General features: G+C 41.6%; 1 protein-coding gene across 1 annotated transcript; it reads left to right on the top strand.

Moving 5' to 3' along the window:
• Positions 1-272: 272 nt before the first annotated feature.
• On the top strand, positions 273-8,830 carry LOC143960283 (tetraspanin-7-like). Its single transcript, XM_077468701.1, has 2 exons — positions 273-918; positions 8,342-8,830. The coding sequence occupies exons 1-2, from the start codon at positions 311-313 to the stop codon at positions 8,775-8,777; spliced, it is 1,044 nt and encodes a 347-aa protein (XP_077324827.1). The 5' UTR covers positions 273-310; the 3' UTR covers positions 8,778-8,830.
• Positions 8,831-23,176: the final 14,346 nt, after the last annotated feature.

Genomic DNA, 23,176 nt, shown 5'->3' with positions numbered 1-23,176 from the left:
GTGACAGACAATCAAAAATTTCAGCAGCCCCTACGGGAGTACCGCTGCATTAGCAAGTTAGGAAAAAGTCTCTATATTTTTTATTATTCTATCTGAAATTCTATGTTTTACAGCTAATAATATAGAAAGCATGAGACCATAATAACAGTAACAGGCTACATCTAGTGAAACAGGAATAGAAAGAAGCATATTAGTCTTCTACGTAGGAGCTCACAATCTGACATTTATTGCTGAGCTAAAGGAAATGTATTGGCTTTCTAGAGAGGTGATCAGAGGGGGAGGCTGTAAAATCTAGCAGAGGCAAGGGACCATGACTGATGGCACAGCAGAGCACTTGCATCCAAGAAAATGCTCTGCAGGGAGAAATGACATTTTGGACTTACAGGGTGACAGAAGGATCTCCATTGTGGCTGGACATCCACATAGAAGTCACCCCACTGGTGTGTGGGTGCTGCCTGAATATCCCCAAGATAAGGAGGAAGAAGTGCAGCGTTTTGTGTCACAGCAAACTGTAGCAGGAGAGTTGCAAGAAAATGATGACATCCTCTTTCGATCCTTGGTTATCCCCAAATACAGTTTGCCACACAGAAAGAGGTACATACAACGTAGGATGGCTCTGTTAAAGCTCTCTCTCATGGCCTTCAGTTTCGTCTTTTGGATTGCAGGTCTAGCCATGCTCATAGTGGGAATATGGGCAAAAATCTCATTGGAGCAATATTTGGTTTTGTCCACCAACAGTTATCCAAACACACCACTCATTTTACTGGTGAGTGGGGCTGCTGTACTGCTTTGGGGCTTTCTTGGCTGCTTCAGTGCTGCAGTAGAGAAACGGTGTCTTCTACGCACCTATGGGCTTTTCCAGCTGGCAGTGCTTTTGGCTGGGCTTGCTGCTGGACTCTCTGGCTTGTTCTACCGCAGGTAATCTCCTACTTTATCACTCACTCCTCTTCAATAGTATATAACGACAAGTAGGCAGCTGATCTTTCATGGTTCACATCACTGTACTGCATATATATATATATAATTATTTTATTTTGCAGAAGCTTTTATTAATATGATGAATTATACTCTCACTTAACATATGTTCATTAGAGGGAACAATTTTTTTTACACTATCATTCAAGATGTGACTTTAAGAACACAGTGGAAACTTACAGGTGCACAGATTTTAAATATGCATTCCTTGAATATTTTACAATAGATAGATAGATAGATAGATAGATAGATAGATAGATAGATAGATAGATAGATAGGTAAATCTGATCCTCGGACAAACAAAAAAATACACAGTTGAAATGCATATGTAAGAGCTACTTGCCAAAGAATTGTATTGCAGTTCATTTAGTCCTGGAATTTACACAACCTGCCAGATAATAGAGCCAAGGTGATGACCTGACTACTGCAGTTAAGGAACACAGGTCATCTCCCTACTCCCAGCCTGTGATTGGACAGTGAAGGTGGTTGAACTCCCCCGATCACCCAGCAGTAAGTTTGCATGGCCAACAGCCATGTTAGTACACACTGCCCATGGGCATAGTGTGGCGCTGAAAAAATTCTACCACGGATTGCAATAGGCAGGCACTAGGCTGCCAAACTTGACCAATTCTTGTGAATGGGACTATGCCACAGCTGTCATTCAAGCATATGTAATGCATGCGATTTTCAGTGCAGTACTGCAGGCTTTTATAGGTTAAGATATGTCACCTCCTCACCTGCTGTCAAATGCCTCCGAAAAGTGATGGGGTAAAGTATTGTGCTGCCCTAACCACTTGACCCCCGGAAGATTTACCCCCTTCATGACCAGGACATTTTTTGTGATACGAGTGAAAGAGCGCATCAGCCCCTAGTGTAACACATTTTAATGAATGAAATAATAATGAACAATGTATCGTTGTACACTCACAAAGTGTTGATATAAAAAGTGCGTCTTTATAGGCTGTTGTAGCTCTCTTGTTTTCCCACTGGTTGATGGCGCATCATGTCCAACTTATCCACTCCTTCCTTTGACACATCCAGATACTGATTTTATTGATTCTTTATATCATATATATATATATATATATATATATATATATATATATATATATATATATATTTATTTTATTTATTTTTTCAATCACAACACCATTTGCAGAACTTTTATTATGGCTTTAACATCCATCTTGTCAACAGTTTAATTACTTTCATAGATTTTTGGTGTTATGTTGATGTGTCGTTTGATGCTGTAACCATATAAAATGCATATCCTTTTTTCTTTACAAAAAGGGCTTTCTTTGGTGGTATTTGATCATTTTGTGCTAAAAGAAAAAGCCTGACAATTAAAAAATAAATAAAAAAAATGATATATATATGTGTGTGTATGTATATATATATATATATATATATATATATATATATATATATATATTACCTTCTGCTATAAAACACATCAAATACATTTTTTTTTTTTAAAAATCAAATTTTTTCAGCAAGTTAGGCCAATATGTATTTTGCTACATATTTTTGGTAAAAAAAAATCCTACTAAACGTATATTGATTGGTTTGTGCAAAAGTTATAGTGTCTACAAACTAAGGGAGATATATATATATATATATATATATATATATATATATATATATATATATATATATATAATTATATATTTTTTGATGACACTGGCTGGGAAGGACTTAACATCAGGGCCAATCAAAGGGTTAAACATGTTCCTAGCCAGTGCTTGCGCAGTGTGTGAAAGGTGTTTGTACTAAAGGAAGGCATAGATCTGTGTCCCTGCTTTGCAGGAACACAGTATCAATGCCTTCCCTACTGACAGAACGGCGATCTGCCTTGTTTGCATAGGCAGATTGCCATTCTGCCTGTGTACTGAACAATCAGTGGGTGCCGGCGGTATGTGATCACAGCGGGAGTGGGCTGCCAGAGGCACGCCCCAGACCTGGAAGTGTCATATCACGTACTAGGTACCTGATCTGGTGCAGAGAGGTGGACGGTTGTGAGGTGGGCTGTCGTGAGCTTGTTAATGTAAATAGCATTCATCATTAAGAAAAGACAGCATGCAAGTTCTGGAAAAATTGAGCTATGTAAATACATTCAGCCCCACTGCCAATGACATCATAACCCCAAGACCATCATACCCTGCTTGATTAAATCACCCCCATTCATTTAGGACACCAAGAGACAGCAGTCTGCACTTAAGTTCACAGTGTACTAGATACCATGGTTTTGTATGTGACAGCTAAGGGCTGGTTCATACAGAAACAGACTAAATCAGAAACGATTTACCTCTCCGGCAGCTGTCTGTTCCCAACTGATGTAGGGTAGTGTTTTAGCGCATCTCAGACAGCTATTTTTTTTTGTACAAACTTTATTTGAAGTGTGATGCATGCACTGCACTGCAGCATGTTTGCAGCCTATAGCAGCATGCTGCAGCGCAGCTCTGTATGAATGGAACACACAGTATGCACTTGAAAAAATACACTTTAATGAATAAAAAAACAAAACAGTAAAGTTATCCCAATTTTTTTTTTTCATATAATGTGAAAGATGAGGTTATGCCGAGTAAATAGATATCTAACATGTCATGCTTTAAAATTGCGCAAGCTTGTGGAACGGGGACAAACTACGGCACTTAAAAATCTCCATAGGCAATTTCAATTTTTTTACAGGTTTTCTGTTTAGAGTTACAGAGGAGGTCTTGCACTAGAATTATTCTTTCGCTCTAACAATTGCGGCGATACTTCACATGTGTGGTTTAAACACCGTTTACATACCGACTTACGCATGCATTCACTTCTGCGCATGAGCATGAGCTTGGAGGGATGGGGCGCTGTTAAATTAATTTTTTTCTTATTTATTTTACTTTTTATTTTATTTTTTTACAACGTCCCTTTTCCATTTTTCATTTATATAACTTTTAACCCTTGTGAGATTGAGGAATTAGACTCAAGTAGCATTTACAATGAGCTGCGCCAGTCCAAACTGCAGTTTTAGGGCGTGGCAGCCCACTTTTATTGAATAAAGGAAAGTTGGCAGCATGGCAGATCCTCTTACCAGTCCTTTGACTGTGTCATTCAGCTCTCTCAGAACACTCAGAACAGACTCTCTAGCCTTCAGTCGCAGTGCCCTGCTGTGTGGCCCACCTTTAGCCTAAGGATTAGGGTTCTCCTGACACCCCTGATAGGAGCTGACTTAAATCCTGGAGACCTGCTGGCTTGTGGCTGGGTCCTCTGACCCCTTGATGAGACCTTTGTCCCGTGGCTTCTGGCTGGGGCTCCCTGACCCCGGGGGAGACCTTCTGTCTCCCACACTGGGAGCGGTCTCCAAACTGAAAGCTGTCTCCAAAAATTAGAGCATTAAGCAATTCTCAGACCTGACTATATAATGACCCTGCACACCTGTGTTGTGAGCCAGGTTGCAGGCCTCTAGCAAAACCTGGACCCAGGATTGAATGTTATGCTTTAGAACTACAGAACCTGGAGAGGTGCTAGTTCTGAACCTTGCATTAACCCTTAATGAGACTCCTGGGTCACCTTTTCCTATAAACTAATAGCGACAGAGCCTCTCTCTGTCACACCCTATTACAAGGAATGTAAATATACCTTGTAATAGAAATAAGCATGACAGGTACTCTTTATTAGGAGATCTGGGATCAAAAAGACCCCAGATCTCTCATTTAACCTTAAAAGCAAAAAAGAGAAAAAGAAAAAAAAATGACACTTTGACTTTAACAAAAAAAAAAAATCCCTTTAAGCCGGAGAGGCGGACATGACATCAGATGTTGCTCCGGTCCTCCAAGGGCATAGACTCAGTTGGGAGCTAACTTGTCCTCACTCGACTTCCTGCCCAGGCATCAGAGGGATAACATTGTCTCTGGACTTACCGACAGCTCTGGTAAGCTCTGAGACGACCAGGAAGTGCAGAGAAAGGGGCACCTCTCCCACTATCTATAAAAGTGATCTTGCGGCAAATCCGCCACTGGGACCACTTTTATCTTAAAGTCAGCCGCCTGACTGAAAGAAAGATACTGTATGACTACATAATCCCGGTATTTAACGTCAAAGTAATGACGTACATTTACATTTAGGCAAGTGGCTAGGGGTTCATGGCTAGGGGTTCACTTAATTAAAAATACATTTAGGGAGTGAATTCTGATTGAAATGTGTTTCTGTATGGCAGCATAAACTCCTATCCTGCAGGTACTTAAAAAAAAAAAGGTAATAATAATTATTATCCTCTCTAATAATCCATATAATATATCTGTGTTATTTATAGACAAAGATTTGTCTTGCAGTTGGAATATAGGCACCTTACTCCAAATCTGTTTGGTTGTCCTTACTTCCACCATCTTAGATTTACAATCTGTCACTAGCGTTCTAGAGGCTGTAAACAAACAAGACAAGCTTACTTTATTATCATTCATTTTGCACAGCAAGGATAAAGCAATGTTACTATATCGAACTGCTCACAGTTTTCCTTTACAATTGTCATATTCATGGTACAAATTAATCAAAATATTTGTGCAGAGCAAGTTAATTAAGGATATGTCAATCACGTTTCTTTGTCCTTGGAGAATCAGAAGAGATATGTTCCACAGCTAGAAGTAAGATAGCTAGACCATGGAAAATTTATCATCTTTTTTAACATTGTTAGCAGAATTGGACAATTTAAGGTATACAAATAATTAACGTTAGGATGTTTATACACTCCATTCGCTGTAAGGTTAGAAATATCCATATAGATCTTTATGGTTCCATGTAGAATACTAAGATGTCTAGGATCTTTTTGATGATGTTATTGTACAGGGCATTTGACATTTTTAGAAAGGCTTATGATTCATAGTAGATGTCATCATGGTGCCAGATTATCAGCCAAACTGTCAGGGCGCTCTTGCAAATATTATCCCTTCGGTAATTTTTTTATTTTTTATTAAACTTTTATTATGGAGAATAGGAGAAGTGGGAAGACAAAAAGATGGTTGGGAATATATTAAACACCCAAGTTGTCAGGAACAGAAGCAAAACCTAATAGTAGCTCTGGATTCCTCCTGTGTCTGAAAATATCAATGTGGGTTGACTGACCCTGGAATTTTCTTTATACTGGAGCTGTTTTCTATTGTTTCTTGTATAGTACATAGTGACCAGAGATAATAATTATCTTATAAATAAGATTGTATATTTCTGTGGCAAATCAGTGTCTTTTGGCTGGATGACTGTATAGTTATAAGCAACTGCCAACAAATTATGGCCACTACCTATATCAAGAGTCCCCAAATTCGGAAGACTTATAGGCTACCCTTAGGAAGTCCTGTATGACTACATTAGGCATAATCAGAAACAATGCAACAGCACATGTACTTACTGATAAATCTACACCATCGAAGACTGAAGGGGCATACTAGTCCTAATCACTAGTAGATAATTACAGAGATTGGGTTGTCAAAAAATGTGAACACAAAAAGGTTTTTCCTTCAGCAAAGAGAATGTTATGCACTAAATAGAAGATACTTGAATTAGCACCATTGGTCCAAAATGTCTTGGTATGCTGACGCCTTAAGACTTCCCTTCACTGGAACTAAGGGGCCAAGCCCAACCCCTGAAAAACAACCCCACACCATAACCACCCCTCCACCAAATGATTTGGATCAGAGCGCAAAGCAAGGTCCATAAAAACATGGATGAGCTAGTTTGGGGTGGATAAACATAAGTGAGGAATTGCAGCCACATTAATGTGCTTCTGGAAGAATGGTGAAACATTCCCATAGACCAGGGGTCTCAAATACCAGCCTGTGGACCAGTTACATACGGCCCGCAGGCAGGGCCGATCCTAGGTGGCAGTGGCTAGCAGTTTTCGCTCTCTGTCATCTCTCCCCGCATGCTGCAGCCCAGCGAACAATACAGGAGAGCAGAGCGGAGGGAGGATCCGGCCAAATCCGTCCACAAGAAATTAGAAATCCAACCAACACAAAGTTTTGTTTTGCAGCACTGGACATGTAATTCGCCCCCCAACTGTCCATAAATCCACCCACAACGTGTAGAAATCTGCCTATCATGGACATAAACTTTCCAAGGGAGCGCGGGGCACAGTCTGACAAAAAAAAAAAATTCTGTCAGCTATTGCATGCCTGCGCCATCTTGCCGTCACAAGAGCTGATGGTAAAATCAGCTGTTGTGATGTTACGTACGGTGCATGCATTTCGCATGCACCCTTCAGCCCAGGCATTTTGCGGCAAACTCTTCAGGTGAGCTGCCTAGGAATGGGAACCTCTTCTCTTGGGGAAAATAACCCTGCTCTTTCAGGCTCCAAACTACTTATGTACACCCCCAGCCACCATCTGGGCACACATCCCCAGGTATCAGCTGAAGCCACATAAATATTCAGGCTGCTCATTTGACTCTTCCACCCAAAACATTATGGAGTTTTCCAGAAGACAGGGGGAAGCAATTAAACCTGCAGCCTACAGAGCTCAAAGCAGCCCAAAGTAATCATAAGCTGCTCTACTGATTACAGGGCAGCCACAAAAACGAAATCTGCCTAACCTAACCTAACTAGCAAGCTGTCCTGAAAGTGTTCTACATCTACAAGGAAATCCACCTGTGCCTATTTCATTGAGGAAGTCATTTTATACAGGCTTCTAGCAAAAAAATAAAATAAAAACAGTTGCCTTGTCTATAAACAGCAAATGTTTGATACTGTTGAAATTTTTTCAAGTCGTATGTGTATGTAACTTAGACTGTATGCAGATACCCCAGTGAAGATGCTTCCCATAATATAAATGCATGGTCTCCAAATTGTGGTCTGTGGCCTGGATGTGGCCTTTTGATTGCCTTTATCTGGCCCTTGGAGCACCATTCCATCCACTGACACCAATGATGGGGCACTAATCCTCCCACTAACACCAATGATGTGGCATCATTGCTCCCTTGAATACCAACAATGCGGCATTATTCCTCCCACTAAAACCAAGGACGGGGCATTTTTACTCCCACCGGTCAGTTTGGCCCCTGTAAAGCCTGACGGACAGTAAACTGGCCCTTTGTTTAGAAAGTTTGGAGATCCCTGATATAGATGAAAGGGGAAAGGGGAGAACTTTATACTAGTTCAGCATGGGAATTTATTGCCGTTGGATGGAAAACGTATACAGAAGTGTCTATGAATTGGCCATTTTTTGGCATAGTTTTGGTGAAAGATGAGAAAACCTACATTTTAATCCTGTGAGACTACTGGAAAGTTTTAAAATCAAGATTGTTTCATATTCTCATTCATTTGTTTGATGTGATATGATGTTGCAGAAGAGAAACTACTGACAAAGGTTGTCTCATATAAATTTTATTCATGCCTTAACAGGGATATCGCAGAAGGTTTTCAAAGTGGCCTGAAGAACGCTGTTCTTTCCTATGCAGAAGATGAGGAAAAGGCTGATGCTCTGGATGCTATCCAAAAAAACCTGCATTGCTGTGGTGTCCATAGTTATCATGACTGGTTTGAATCATCGTGGTCCTTGGAGCAACAGTATGATGACCTAAGACACAAAAACGGTTCCGTACCCAGCAGCTGCTGCCAGACACGGAAGGCATGCCACAATAACCCTTTGCTTATTGAAGTGTCAGGAATCCACAGGGAAGGCTGTTTTAAGAAAGTCTGTGACTTTGTCAGCGACAACATGTTTCACATTGCCACTGTTGCTCTGGGGCTGGCATTAATACAAGTGATAGGCATTGTTTTATCATGTTTATTAGCGAACAATATACCGCTTCGGCTTCCAGAAACAATTCCAACCTGATTTATGCCAATTGGGTTATATTTATTTGGTTATTTGGTTATATTTATTAATAATGGTGCAAACAGTCACCTTTCTGGAAATAAATACATTTAAAAAATGACTTTTTACAGTTTTTCTTGATAAGCATGATAACTTCCAAAAGCCTGTCTGATTTCAGCGAAGGGTTTCACTCCTGACATAGCTGACACGGCCAAACTTGATCCGATCGGACTTTATCCGATCATGTGTAGAGAATTCCGATCGGACAAAGTGCCAAGCATGCTCAGATCAAATTCCTAGACCAAAGCTATTGGCTACTAGCCTGAACGTAGTCTCGTCCTAATGAAATAACGTCATCACGTTAAGTAAGATCGGAGTTTCTGACAACTTTGTCCGACTGTGTGTATGCAACAGTTTCGGACAAAATCCGTCGGACAAAATCCGTCGGACAAAATCCGTCGGACAAAATCCGACGGATTTGGTTGTCGGAATGTCTGACCCTGTGTACAAGGGCTAAGAGGTGATTTGAGGGAGACACACACCCTTCGCATAGCACACAAGAACAGACCTGAGGCTGTTAACCAGTTCCCACCTGGCCGTCAATCTACTATAGGCCAGGTGGGAACTGGTTGGCTTTCCCGTTCTGAGTGGACATAATATGACATTCTTTAGGTTGGGTTCACACCATTACAATTTTGATGCGGGATCATCGCATCCAATTCCCAATAGCAGAAGATTTTGACCAGCTCTCTATGGAGCCGGTTCACATATCTCCGCAGTAGGTCCTGTGCATTTTGCAGAAAAACACTGTGCATCTTTTGGTCTGTTTCAGGTCCGAATGTAGCCCAAAGTTTGGGCTGAAATCAACATTTTTGGTCTTTTTCTGTTTGTTTAGCAAAAAATAAAAAACCCAGTGGTGATTAAATACCACCAACAGAAAGCTCTATCTGTCTCAAAAAGATAGAAAATTGGCTTGGGTATAGTGTTGCATGACTGCGCAATTGTTATTCAAAGTACAACAGCACTGAAAGCTCTGGCCTGGTCAGGTAGGGGGTGAAAGTGCGTGGTACAGAAGTAGTTAATCAGCTGAAGGTCCCTCCACAGTGAACCATTTTACTCTTGGTGTCAGGAAAAATTGTCAAAAGTGACAGAAGACAGAAATTACCCTTAGGACTTTTATTGAGACAAGTACACACTATAGCATGATATGCTTTGATCATGCTTTATTGCGGCTATGCATTTATTAATAAAATTATTTTTTTAAAAGGTAGTAAACCACACCACTTTTTTTTTTTAACCCTGCAAGCTAAAGGCATAATGTGCTAGTCATAATGACAACAGAAACTACCCAAATGACCCCGATCAAAAGTTTACATACCCTGGTGATTTTGGCCTGATAACATGCACACAAGTTGACACAAAGGGGTTTGAATGGCTATTAAAGGTAACCATCCTCACTTGTGACCTGTGTGTGTATAAAAGGTCAATGAGTTTCTGGACTCCTGATAGACCCTTGCATATTTCATTCAGTGCTGCACTGACGTTTCTAGATTCTGAGTCAGGACTAAAGCAAAATAATTGTCAAAGGATATGTGGGAAAAGGTATTTGAACTATATAAAACAGGAAAGGGGTATACAAAGATATTAAGGAATTGAGAATGGCAATCAGCAGTGTTGAAACTCTAATCAAGAAGTGGAAAATGAGGGGTTCTGCTGAAACCAAACCACGGTCAGGTAGACCAACTAAAGTTTCAGCCACAACTGCCAGGAAAATTGTTTGGGATGCAAATAAAAACCCACAAATAACTTCAGGTGAAATACAGGACTCTCTGAAAACATGTGGCGTGGCTGTTTGAAGAAGCACAAATAAGGAGGCGCTTGAAAGATTGGCTGCATAGTTGAGTCGCCAGAAGAAAGTCATTACTACGCAACTGCCACAAAGTATCCTGCTTATAATACGTCAAACAGCACAGAGACAAGCCTCAAACCTTCTGACACACAAGTCATTTGGAGTGATGAGACCAAAATCGACCTCTGCCGGGTTAGCCCCCCCCCCCCCATATAAAAATCTTATGCAGTTTGTTAGATCTTTGTTAGATCAGGTTAGATCAAGCGTTGTTTATGTTAGATCGCACACAGAAGAAGCAATATTAACAGTTATTTGCTAGGGGGCTAACCTGTCATAAGCCCCCCTTATCAAAAAATTGACCAGTTAGCTATTTTGAAAGCTATTTGTTAGATTCAGTAAGATCAAGTGGTTTTAACGTTAGATCTCACATAATTACAGATTTAAGTAATTAATGGGGTGGGGGGGGGGCTGGCCCCCCTTTATCAAATTTTCTGGCCAAAAATCATTCAGGCTAATAGATATTCGTAAGATCAAGTGGTTTTAACGTTAGATCTCGCATAATTTCAGAAATATTCCACATCAAAATAGAGAAATTAGGTGGCACATAAGGACGGTTAGCCCCCCCCACTTGCAATTTTCTGGCCAAAAATCATTTAGGCTAATAGATATTTGTTAAATCCGGTAAGATCAAGTGGTTTTAACGTTAGATCCCACATAATTTCAGACATAGTCCACATAAAAATAGAGATATTAGGTGGTACAGAAGGTACATCCATCTTCAACCGTCTCTCTGGATGGTCTCTGGAAATGTCTTTAGTTCTTCAGCAGGTGCCTGTAGTCTCTCCTCACACCTCCATTCACCTCCCTGCCTCATGGTGATCTCTCCTCAGACCAACAAGCTTAAGTCTTTAGCTAGCCCCCCCTTCTTGCAAAGCAGGCTGGGCTTGGTTGTTCCACCCCCTGTAGAAATCAATGGGGCTGTATTATGATGAGATTTCAAGTCCCATGGTCCTCTGCTGCTACTTGATTGGCTCCCTCTCCAAACTGCAGAGGAACATGGCTACATTCCAAGGTAAACACAGGATTTACATTTATTTACTGACACACAATGGGCAACTTACATTGACTGGCATACACTGACCTAAACTAACAGAGGATGTCCAGATATACATAAACTGACTGGTACATACGTTAGAGAGATGCATACAGACACAAAACCAAATTAGGAGAGAGTAGAACGCACACAGATTATAGGATGAGGTCTACTGCAAACATACATCCAACATTAGAAAAACGATGACTAGCATCAAGTAGTGTAGCTTAGTGTAGTTTAGTGTAGGTCCTGCCCTAGAAGAGTCTACCTTGCCATGGTGGGCAGGCTTGGAATCTCTTGGTCAAAAGTGTGCCAGTAAATGGAAGAGAGGATCACTAGATCTTCAGTCTTGGCCAATTGATTTCACTAAACGACTCTTGGTTTTATTTAAAGTACATGAAAATAGTTGTAAAAGGGACCGATGTTTATTGGTACGTAATCATACTTTCATAAACAGTAAGCAGTAGAAGACATTCTGCCCATTATCCCCATGTTACTTTGTGTGCATTGAGCTGTATTTATCATTGCTGCTGAAAAAAAATGACCCAAAGGGGGGGATTTACTAAAACTGGAGCACACCGAATCTGGTGCAGTTGTGCAAAGTAACCAATCAGCTTCTTACTTTAGATTGGTAAATAAAACCTAGAAGCTGATTGGCTACCATACACAGCTGCACCAGATTCTGTGTGCACCAGTGTTAATTAATTTCCCCATAGAATCTACAGCAATAGCAGTTATATTCTATATAGTTCTCTTTTATTTCACACTGCACCTGAAATATCATGGGCGATCACTGTGGGCAGTGCAGATTTTTACTGAGATATTTATGTCCCCAGGTGTTACAGTGTTACTAAACCCACAACAGTAAAATGAGTATGTATATGCAGTAAAGCATGCTTGTTATATTCACTGTGGAACCTAAATGATTAATCCTGTGTTTGATCGTATCTCCTCTGATCCCCCCCCCCATTCTTCCACAGTCCCCAATCCATATCCTGTTAGTACAGAGCCTTTAGGGCACTCTGCACATGCTCAGTTTAGTATGTATTGCTAAAGAGTTTTTTTTTTTTGGAGGTGGGTGCATGTGATCAGCGCAGTCATTCAGCACTGTCCAGAGAGAGAGTCAGGGGTCATGATGCAGCCTCATAGGACAGTCAGAGGAGAATGGAGACTCCTGCAAAATTTCACCAGTGTCATAGTCATAAGACTGCTATATACTGCTGATGAGTAAATGTATTTAGCAGTTTATATTTACTAAAATAATTGTATTTCCATATTCTATTTACTGTGGGAGACCAGATATAGTGAATGCAGGGTCCTGGGTTTAGTAACACTTTAACCACTTGACCACTGTCGGCAAATATACGTCAGCAGAATGGCACAGCTGGGCAAAGTAACGTACCCGTACGTTACTTTGAACTTACCACCATGCTTGTGCGCGCGCCTGCCGCAAGCTCCGCGACCAAGCCCGCAGGACCCATGGACTCGATTGCCACGGGGGTACATGTGATTGTGTCACGGAGCTGAAGAACAGGGAGATGCCAATGTAAACAGCATTTCCCCATTCTGCCTAATTACAGGACATTAATCGTCTGTTCCCTGTCATCGGGAGCAGCGATCAGTGTCATGTCACACATAGCCCATCCCCCAGACAGTTAGACACACTCCCCTAGGACACACTTAACCCCTCCCCGCCCCCTAGTGGTTAACCCCTTCACTGCCAGTGACATTTTTACAGTAATCAATGCAATAGTCCCAAAAATGTGTCAAAATTGTCAGATGTGTCCGCCATAATGTCACAGTCACAATAAAAATCGCTGATCGCCGCCATTTCTAGTAAAAAAATTTTTTATAAAAATGCCATAAAACTATCCCCTATTTTGTAGACCCTATAACTTTTGCGCAAACCAATCAATAAGCGCTTATTGCATTTTTTTTGTTTTTTTTTTTTACCAAAAACATGTAGAAGAATATGTATCGGCCTAAACTGAGGAAAAAAATTTTTTTTATATATTTTTGGGGGATATTTATTATATCAAAAAGTAAAGAATAATGATTTTTTTTCAAAATTGTCGCTCTTTTTTTGTTTATAGCGCAAAAAATAAAAACCACAGAGGTGATCAAATACCACCAAAAGAAAGCTCTATTTGTGGGGAAAAGAGGACTGTGACTATTAAAGTGGTTGTAAACCCTTACAACACACTTTGACCTACAGGTAAGCCTAGATTAAGGCTTACCTGTAGGTCCAAGAAATATCCCCTGAACCTACACGGTTTAGGAGATATTTGCCGAAAGACAGGCACTGCTGTCTATGGCGCCTGCACCGTAGACAGCGGCGCGCAAGCGCACTGAGCGCGGCACTCATCAACGGCAATATGCCGCGCGTGGCGGCTCCCGTGCGCATGCGCGGGAGTGACGTCATCACGGCTTCGCCGAATGACAGCGGCGGAGCGGCGAGACCCACCGAGAAGATGGATGCGCCGGACTACAGGGGACAGTGGTGACTTCGCTGGCTCCTGTGTCAGGTAAGTGACACATAATGGGCTACTATGCGATGCATAGTAGTCCATTATGCTTTACCTTTGCAGGGAATGAAAGAGGAAGTAAACCCATAATGGATTACTATGCATCGCATAGTAGCCCATTATGTGTCACTTACCCGACACAGGAGCCAGCGAAGTTGCCGCTGTCCCCTGTAGTCCGCCGCATCCATCTTGTTGGTGGGGTCTCGCAGGTCCGCCGCTGTCATTCGGCGAAGCCGCGATGACGTCACTTCCGCGCATGCGCACGGGAGCCAACACGCGCGGCAGCTCCGTCGCTGAGAATGCCGCGCTCAGTGTGCCTGCGCGCCGCTGTCTACGGCACATGCGCCGTAGACAGCGGTGCCCGTTTTCGGGCAAATATCTCCTAAACCATATAGGTTTAGGAGATATTGCTTGGACCTACAGGTAAGCCTTAATCTAGGCTTACCTGTAGGTCAAAGTGGTTTGTAAGGGTTTACAACCACTTTAAGTTTAACATATATTGCTATAGTAGCCTCAGATATGGTAGCCTCAGATTTTATAGTCCGTGTGCAGACTTTGAATTAGAAAGTTGACTTGAGCGCACCATTAGATATAACAATAATTTTAAAGTGACAGAACATTGACATGGTTGCAGCCTAGTCATTTAGGTTTTTTTCTATTCATTTGTGTAGTTAGTCTCTACATATTCATAATATCAGCGCTAAGGCCTTTTTTTATTAATGTTTTGAAGAGACTTTTATATATTTTAGTTTTACACGTTTAAATTTTTTTTGCCACATTTGCTGGTTCACTCATCATATTGTATCATTTATGACATTCACCAATTTGCTGAATTGGTTGTCTTTGTTTTATTTAACAGGTTACTCTTTTTGTCACTTTTCAGGATTCACTTGTTTTATTACATTTAACCGCATCTGTATTGTTGATCATCCTTTATTAGTTCAACTTTGCAGGGTTTTTAATTTATTTAATTTTTTTCAACCACATCACAGGTTTATTTGTTCACCAGATCACATTTATTTGCCAAATTTATTCACAGCTTCTTTTTTGTTTCTTATTTGTTTGGTGTGTATTTCACTTTTGAGTTGCAGTTTTTTTAGTTGATATACCAGCGCAGCTTTTTCCTTTAACTATTAGAATGTTAGCAGTGGGAATCATATGAGGATACGGTATGTGTAGAAGAACAGATACAATCATCCTCAGGGAGAATACATTAACTGTCAGTATTCTTTTATGAAGACCAGAAGGCTGAACAGCTAGAAATGTCAGTTCATAATCACCCTGCTGATGCACATGTGCCATATACTGTATATGCTGTGCAGGATATACTTTATAAATTCTATGGCATCATTGGCATACTCCACTACTAAGAACTTGCTATAATGTGTACTAGCACACGTGGGCACATTTTTCATATTGAAAATATTCAATGAATTTCATAAGGTGGATCATTACTTTTGCTTGCTAATAGCCTGTCACTGAAATCTTTTGGGGAGAGGGAAACATAGGAGCAGCTGCTCCAGGTGCAGGACAAGATGTGCACACAGGGATTGATTTAATATTAGGACCCCTTTCAGGCTCTAAAGGGATAAAAATAGCGCCTGTAAAGCGCCTGAAAAACACCTCCCCTGCCACCCCAATGTGAAAGCCCGAGTGCTTTCACACTGGGGCACTGCGCTGGCGGGACGTTAAGTCCTGCAAGCAGCATATTTGGGGCGGTGAAGGAGCAGTGTATACATCCATACTCAGCCATCTCATCCATGCTCAGCCATCCCCATCCATGCTCAGCCACCCCCACCCATGCTCAACCATCCCCACCCATGCTCATTCACCTCCATCCATGACTCATCCATCCACATTCATTGCTCAGCCATCCCCATCCATGGCTATAAATTCTATGGCATCATTGGCATACTCCACTACTAAGAACTTGCTATAATGTGTACTAGCACACGTGGGCACATTTTTCATATTGAAAATATTCAATGAATTTCATAAGGTGGATCATTACTTTTGCTTGCTAATAGCCTGTCACTGAAATCTTTTGGGGAGAGGGAAACATAGGAGCAGCTGCTCCAGGTGCAGGACAAGATGTGCACACAGGGATTGATTTAATATTAGGACCCCTTTCAGGCTCTAAAGGGATAAAAATAGCGCCTGTAAAGCGCCTGAAAAACACCTCCCCTGCCACCCCAATGTGAAAGCCCGAGTGCTTTCACACTGGGGCACTGCGCTGGCGGGACGTTAAGTCCTGCAAGCAGCATATTTGGGGCGGTGAAGGAGCAGTGTATACATCCATACTCAGCCATCTCATCCATGCTCAGCCATCCCCATCCATGCTCAGCCACCCCCACCCATGCTCAACCATCCCCACCCATGCTCATTCACCTCCATCCATGACTCATCCATCCACATTCATTGCTCAGCCATCCCCATCCATGGCTCATCCATCCCCATCCACAGCTCATCCATGCCTCATCCATGCCACATCAGTTCTCATCTGTGCCACATCCATGCCACTACAGTGCCCACCAGTGCCACTACAGTGCCCATCAGTGCCACTACAGTGCCTTACAAAAGTGTAATAGGTAGCCAAATTAGATTTGAAATGTATGCCCCTAGAACACCTGATGGTGCTCCCTGCATGTTGGGCCTCTGTATGTGGACAGGCTGTGTGAAAGTTCCACGCATGTGATATCTTTATACTCAGGAGGAGTAGCAAAATATATTTTGGGGTGTCATTTTGGCTATGTACATGCGATGTGTTCGAAATATTGTATAAATGGACAACTTTGTGTAAAAAAAAATGCGTTTTCATTTTCTTTCCACGTTTTCCAAAAACTTGTGGAAAAAAATGACATGTTCAAGACTCATTATGCCTCATAGAATATACTTTGGGGCGTTTGATTTCCAAAATGGGGTCATTTTGTGGGCGTTTCCATTGTCCTGGGGCTGTAGGGCCTTCAAAAGTGTGTAATTTATGTCCATAGAGCGCCTGATGGTGCTCCCTGCATGTTGGACCTCTGTATGTGGCCAGGCTGTGCAAAGTCTCACATATGTGGTATCACCATACTCACATATGTGGTATCGCCATACATGTGTTTTGGGGTGTAATTTGTCGTATGCATATGCTGTGTGTGAGAAATAACCTGTTAATATGACAATATTGTGAAAAAAGGAAAAAAAATCTTCATTTTGCAAAGAATTGTGGGAAAAAAAATACAACTTCAAAAAATTCACTATGCCTCTTACTAAATACTTTAGGGGTATTTGTACTTTCCTGGCTTGTTAGAGCCCCAAGAAATGAGATAGGCCGTCAGTGCATCAGGTGTGATACATTTTCTATGATTGGCAGCATACATTGTAGACCCTATTATTTTCACAAAGACAAAATTATATACACGGATTTGGGTTATTTTTACCAAAGATATGTAGCAGTAGAAATTGTGGCCAAAATGTATGAAGAAAAATTACTAATTTGCTAAATTTTATTACAGAAACAAAGAAAATTCCTTTTTTTTTTTTTTTTTTTACAAAATGTTTGGTCTTCTTTTAATTTATAGCACAAAAAATAAAAAACCCAGAGGTGATTAAATACCACCAAAAGAAAGCTCTATTTGTGTGAAAAAAGGACATAAATTTCATATGTATACAGTGTTGCATGACTGAGTGAAAATTGTAAGGAAGGGGGTTTAAGTTAGGGTTGCCACCTGTCCACGATTCCCCTGGACAGTTCGGGTTTGGAACCATGCGTCCAGGTTTCAGACTGCCTGAAACCCAGACACATTATTCAGACTGGACCCTGGCTTCCCAGCAGGGTTACTGGCTGTAATAATCTAAGCTGAAAGTGTCTGTTACATGCTCTTTCACACTGCCTAAAGCCAGCACTCCCCCACCTCCCCCCCCAAACACACACACAGACATGAAAGGAGAGAGGGCTTGATCTGTATCTCTTAGGCGGCGTACACACGGGCGGACTGTCTGCCCAAACTAAGTTCATCAAACAGTCCACTCAAACTTTTGAATGAACGAACTTGCCCACACACGGCACTTTTTGAGCGGACTAATACGGCAAACTAAGTTCGTTGTACTAAGTCCGCGCAACTTTTGAAATGAACGGACTCGCCCACACACGCCGAGGACAGTCCGCTCATTTCGAGCGCGTTTAAAGGTAGGCGGGGCCCGCGACGGAGACGTCGCGGGCTCCGCCGCCTGGAATGGACTTAAAGGGGAACGCCAACGCCGAAAAAAAAATCGGATTCCGATAAGCCCCCCGCCCGCAGACCCCGACAACCAACGGCCAGGGTTGTCGGGAAGAGGCCCTTGTCCTCATCAACATGGGGACAAGGTGCTTTGGGGTGGGGGGGGCGCGCGCCCCCCCCTTCCCCAAGGCACCCCCCATGTTGAGGGCACGCGGCCTGGTGCGGCTCAGTAGGGGGGGCGCGCTCGCTCGCCCCCCTTTCCTGGCCGGCCGGGTAGCGTGCTCGGACAAGGGTCTGTTGTGGACTTTGGGGGGACCCCCACGCCGATTTTTTTCGGCGTTGAGGTTCCCCTTTAAGTTCATACCAGGCGGCGCCTACCTGGAGACGCGCTCGAAATGAGCAGACTTTTCTCCAGGCGGGAACAGTTTGCTCATTTCGAAAGTACAGCGGACTGGCCCACACACGGGCGGACTGTCCGCTGAAACAAAGTTTCAGCGAACAGTTTTACGGAAATTCCGTAAGACTTTGTTCGTCAGACAGTCCGCTGAAACTGTCCGCTGAAGCCCACACACGAGTGGACTGTCCGCTGAAACACTGTTCAGCGGACAAAGTTGGGCGAACAGTCCGCCCGTGTGTACACGGCCTTACTCTCTTAATTACATACATCTGGGTGAGAGGTGCTGACTGCCAAGGGGTGAGTGAGCTCACCATCCATCCCTGTCTGTGACAGAAGTCTCCCCCCCTTCTCTCTCCTGCCTCTGAATGAGTACACTTAGGTAAATCACAGTTCTCAGAGCACCCTTTAAATCAAAGTTCCCCTTTACACCAAAGGGCACAGTGTTCCTTCTTACATCAAAGTCTTCTCCGTACATCAGAGTTCTTAGTGTTCCCCCTTAAATCAGGGTTCCCAGAGCATCCCTTATGTTAGAGTCCCCAAAGTTCTCCCTTACATCAGAGTCTGCAGAGTCTCCCCTTACAGTGAAAGAGAACTCTACAAGTTCAGATGTAAAAGGGGAACTCTGTGGACTCTAATGTAAAGGGGAACTCTTGTTATTAATGTCATATGATTAGAAATGTTATTTAAAAGCAAAATATATCTATTGTTATACTATAAAAAAAATTGCCGTGCGCTGATAAAGTGTTCGGGTTTGACTTGAAGAAAAGGTGGCAACCCTAGTTTAAGTGCCCAGTGGGTAAGTGGTTAAAGGGGTTGTAAGCCCTCTTTAAAAAAATAAAAATAACAAACATGTCATACTTACCTCCACTGTGCAGTTCGTTTTGCACAGAGTAGCTCCGGTCCTCCTCTTCTGGGGTCCCTCAGCGGCACTGGTCACTCCTCCCCACATCGAGTGTCTACGTTGGAGAAGACTCTCCTAAGGTGGACACCTGTGCGGGCGCACTCCTGAGTCCTGCATCTGTGTCTATTCGCAAAGATTGCAGGACTCAGCCCGCCCCCCGGCACTGCGTCATTGGATTTGATTGACAGCAGCGGGAGCCAATGGCTGCGCTGCTATCAATCTATACAATCAAGACACGAGACACCAGCTAGAGCTGGTGTGTTCATTTCTGGCCGGAGGATGACATCGTTCAGGTAAGTAAAATGGGGGGCTGCAGCACTACAGAAGGTTTTTCACCTTAATGCATAGAATGCATTAAGGTTAAAATCCACGAGGGTTTACAACCCCTTTAAGGCATATATGGGATTAGGAGTGTTTAGTTTTAACTTTTTTTAAGACTAGGACTTAGGTTTAAATATTAGGGTTATTTTCACTGTTGGGGTCAGGTTAACTGTAAAGCAAAACTTATTTAACAGATGCAGGGCAAACCAACAGGTTTGTCTTAATCCCTCTTAATTTAGTAGCGCATACTCATCTTTCCCTTATTTCCCCATGTTCTGTTCAGTTGCCTGGAGCACAGTGAATAATTAGTACTTCTGACTATGGAGGAATAGGTGACTGCATGCTGAGATTTTGAAAATTTGTTGGCTGAAAATACATAGCTGTAATCAATGCAATTGACTATAACAGCATAGAAATCTTTCTGCATTTTTTTTGTGTAGTTTCACACTGGAGACGATTTTCAGTGCTAAAAATAGCGCCTGCATAGCGCCTGAAAAAAGCCTCAGCTACAAACCCAGTATGAAAGTCCGAGTGCTTTCACACTGGGGCGCTGTGCTGGCAGGGCGTCACAAAAAGTCCTGCCAGCAGCTTCTTTGCAGTGGTGTAGGAGCAGTGAATACACTGCTCCTACACCTCTCCTCCACAACTCCTCCACCGCTCCTGCCCATTGAAAACAATGGGGCGGTGCCGTGATACCGCCTGCAAAGCATAGCTGCAGCTGCATTTTGCGGGTGGATTTAACCCCGTCTTAGCGGCCAAATAGCGCTGCTAAAAATATAGCTGATGCCCAAGGCAGCTCAGTGGGAAAAGGGTCTTAGTTGACTGTACCAAAATATGTGAGCAGGGCCTAAATGTTCCAAATGATCCCTATTCCATGTCACAGTACAGAAGGTATCAACTTACTTAAAAAATATAATAATATGAATATTAATAGAGCAATAAAAAGTCACTCAACCACACAAAGCATGTAAAAATAGGTTTATTGATAGCTGGTGGAATGCATTTGATTCAGCATTACAGTGTCACTGAACATTAAGTTGTTGGGCATCACTCTAGTAACAATAATAATAATAATAATAGGTATATTAATAATGCGAAATTCGCTAGATTTGTTACTCTGAAACACTTGAGAAATTCATCGGGAATGGTATTTTATATTGCTAATGCAACATAACACATTTTTCATAGCACTAAACTAAGGGTATCTCAGTACATTAATTATATAGCTAATAAGTTATCATATCAAAAACAGTAGCACCTACTAGCAAACAATTGTCAGTAAACACCAGGAAGGTTCTATCCAAACTGACAGGGTTGGTGATTAATAAATAACCATTGTAACAACACAATTTGCATTTGAGTATTTATTGCTTTGATGTAATACTGTCCTAGATACTGTGGTTTTTAGTGTTAGAACAACAGTAACAAAGAAAAGATGGTTAATGATTTCAACTTTTGGAAAAAAACTTTTTTTTCTTCTTTTTGTAAATGAAAATCATTGTCATTATAAAATTTAATACAAAAATAAACTCTATATTTGTTCTTCTATTCTGATAAACATGTGCTTTAATACCGCTCAATGTAAAACTGAAAAGTGTAAGAATATCTTGTTCCTGCAAAAAAACACAGGGATGATTCCTAAAGAGTGATCCAAAGAAAAGTCACAAGAAAGTAAAAGTAATGCCCCGTACACACTATCAGTTTGTCTGCTGAGTTTTTCCTTCAGCTTTACCAAAACCATATAATATGAGGTCAAACCTTAGGAGTTTCAATTTGTGTGCAATCAGGCAGGCCCTTTCACTACATGGTTTTGGTAAATCTGAAGGAAAAACTCAGCAGAAAAAATTATAGTGTGTATGGGGCTTTAATAAGAGGTTGCTATGTGCAAAATCCCTATTTTTCCTTTGTTCCTATTTTCATAAACTTGCTCCAGCAAACATAGCGCAGCATTTCTTGGCATGATGTATCAATGAAATTAAGGTCAACTTAACACACAAGAATAAAGATTATGTTGTCTTGTTATGGGAAAAAATATATACAATCTGCTAAAAATATATGTTTTAGCAAAAATATAATTGTCTCCTACACAATTTTGTAAGTAACTATTACATGTATTGTTTTCTTGGTAAGGGGTGCAGTTAGGGCTCTGAAATAATGTAATTATGCAATTGCAATTTAATCAGAAATTGGAGCAGATGACCAAAAGAACAAAAATAACATTACACAAAACTAATAACTGTTTTGTCATGAAATCCCCCAACAGTGAGCACTTTCTTGTGTTGTACACAATACTGCTCTCTGTTTGTGGTCCTTACTGTAATCATAGGTCAGCATAAAAGTTTAAAATATTTATTTTACAATTTATATCTTGCACTAATGCTGCCATTTGATTTTTTTTAATACTTAACTATTTGGTGTTAGTACTGTTAACTAATGTTTTAAGAGTTATTAGTTTCATTTTGTATTGATTTAATTCCTCTCCCTGATATTGCCTGTGCATATAAACTTGTATGGTCTCAGTGGAATGCAAATCTCTAGCAGACAGACATAAATTGAAATGTGGAATATTATGACACTGTTACCAGGATCCAATTTCTTTAATATTTTCATGCTATGATGCAGCGATGAGCACTCTGCAGTAGCTCTTCTCCTGGCTCTCATTGACGTGGCTGAGAGCAGTGGGAGCCATTGGGTCCTGCTGCTGTCAGTCAAAATCTGTGAGCAGAGAGCAGGGGCTGGAGGCAAGCTGGGCTGTGTCAGAATAGTAAACAGCCTGGCCCAGGAGTGAGCCCGCACGAATGCCCCCATGGATGGCGACCTCCTATGGGGGCATTCAGTGAGGGGGAGGAGCCAGGAGCGCCGGCGGTGGACCCGAAAAGATTAGAATCGAGGCTGCTTTGTGCAAAACCATTGCATAGAGCAAGTAAGTATGACATGTTTTTTATTTGAATTTTTAAAAAGATTTAACCTTTTAATATCACTTTAAGCTCAGTGTTTAGAGGCAGGAAAAAAAGCCCTTCTGGTTTGCGTTTTTGAGAGGAGTTTTCTGGCAGAAAAAAATTGCTGAACATTCCTAAATGTTTCTAAATGCTCCTAAACGCCTGCACAAAAACGTTCTATGTGAGTTTTTTT

The sequence above is a fragment of the Lithobates pipiens genome, unplaced genomic scaffold (genome assembly GCF_037356315.1).
Source record: "Lithobates pipiens isolate NorthernLeopardFrog02 unplaced genomic scaffold, aLitPip1_a1.2 Scaffold_8, whole genome shotgun sequence".
NCBI classification, from domain to species: Eukaryota; Metazoa; Chordata; class Amphibia; order Anura; family Ranidae; genus Lithobates; species Lithobates pipiens.
This window is presented reverse-complemented; position numbering and strand designations above follow the sequence as displayed.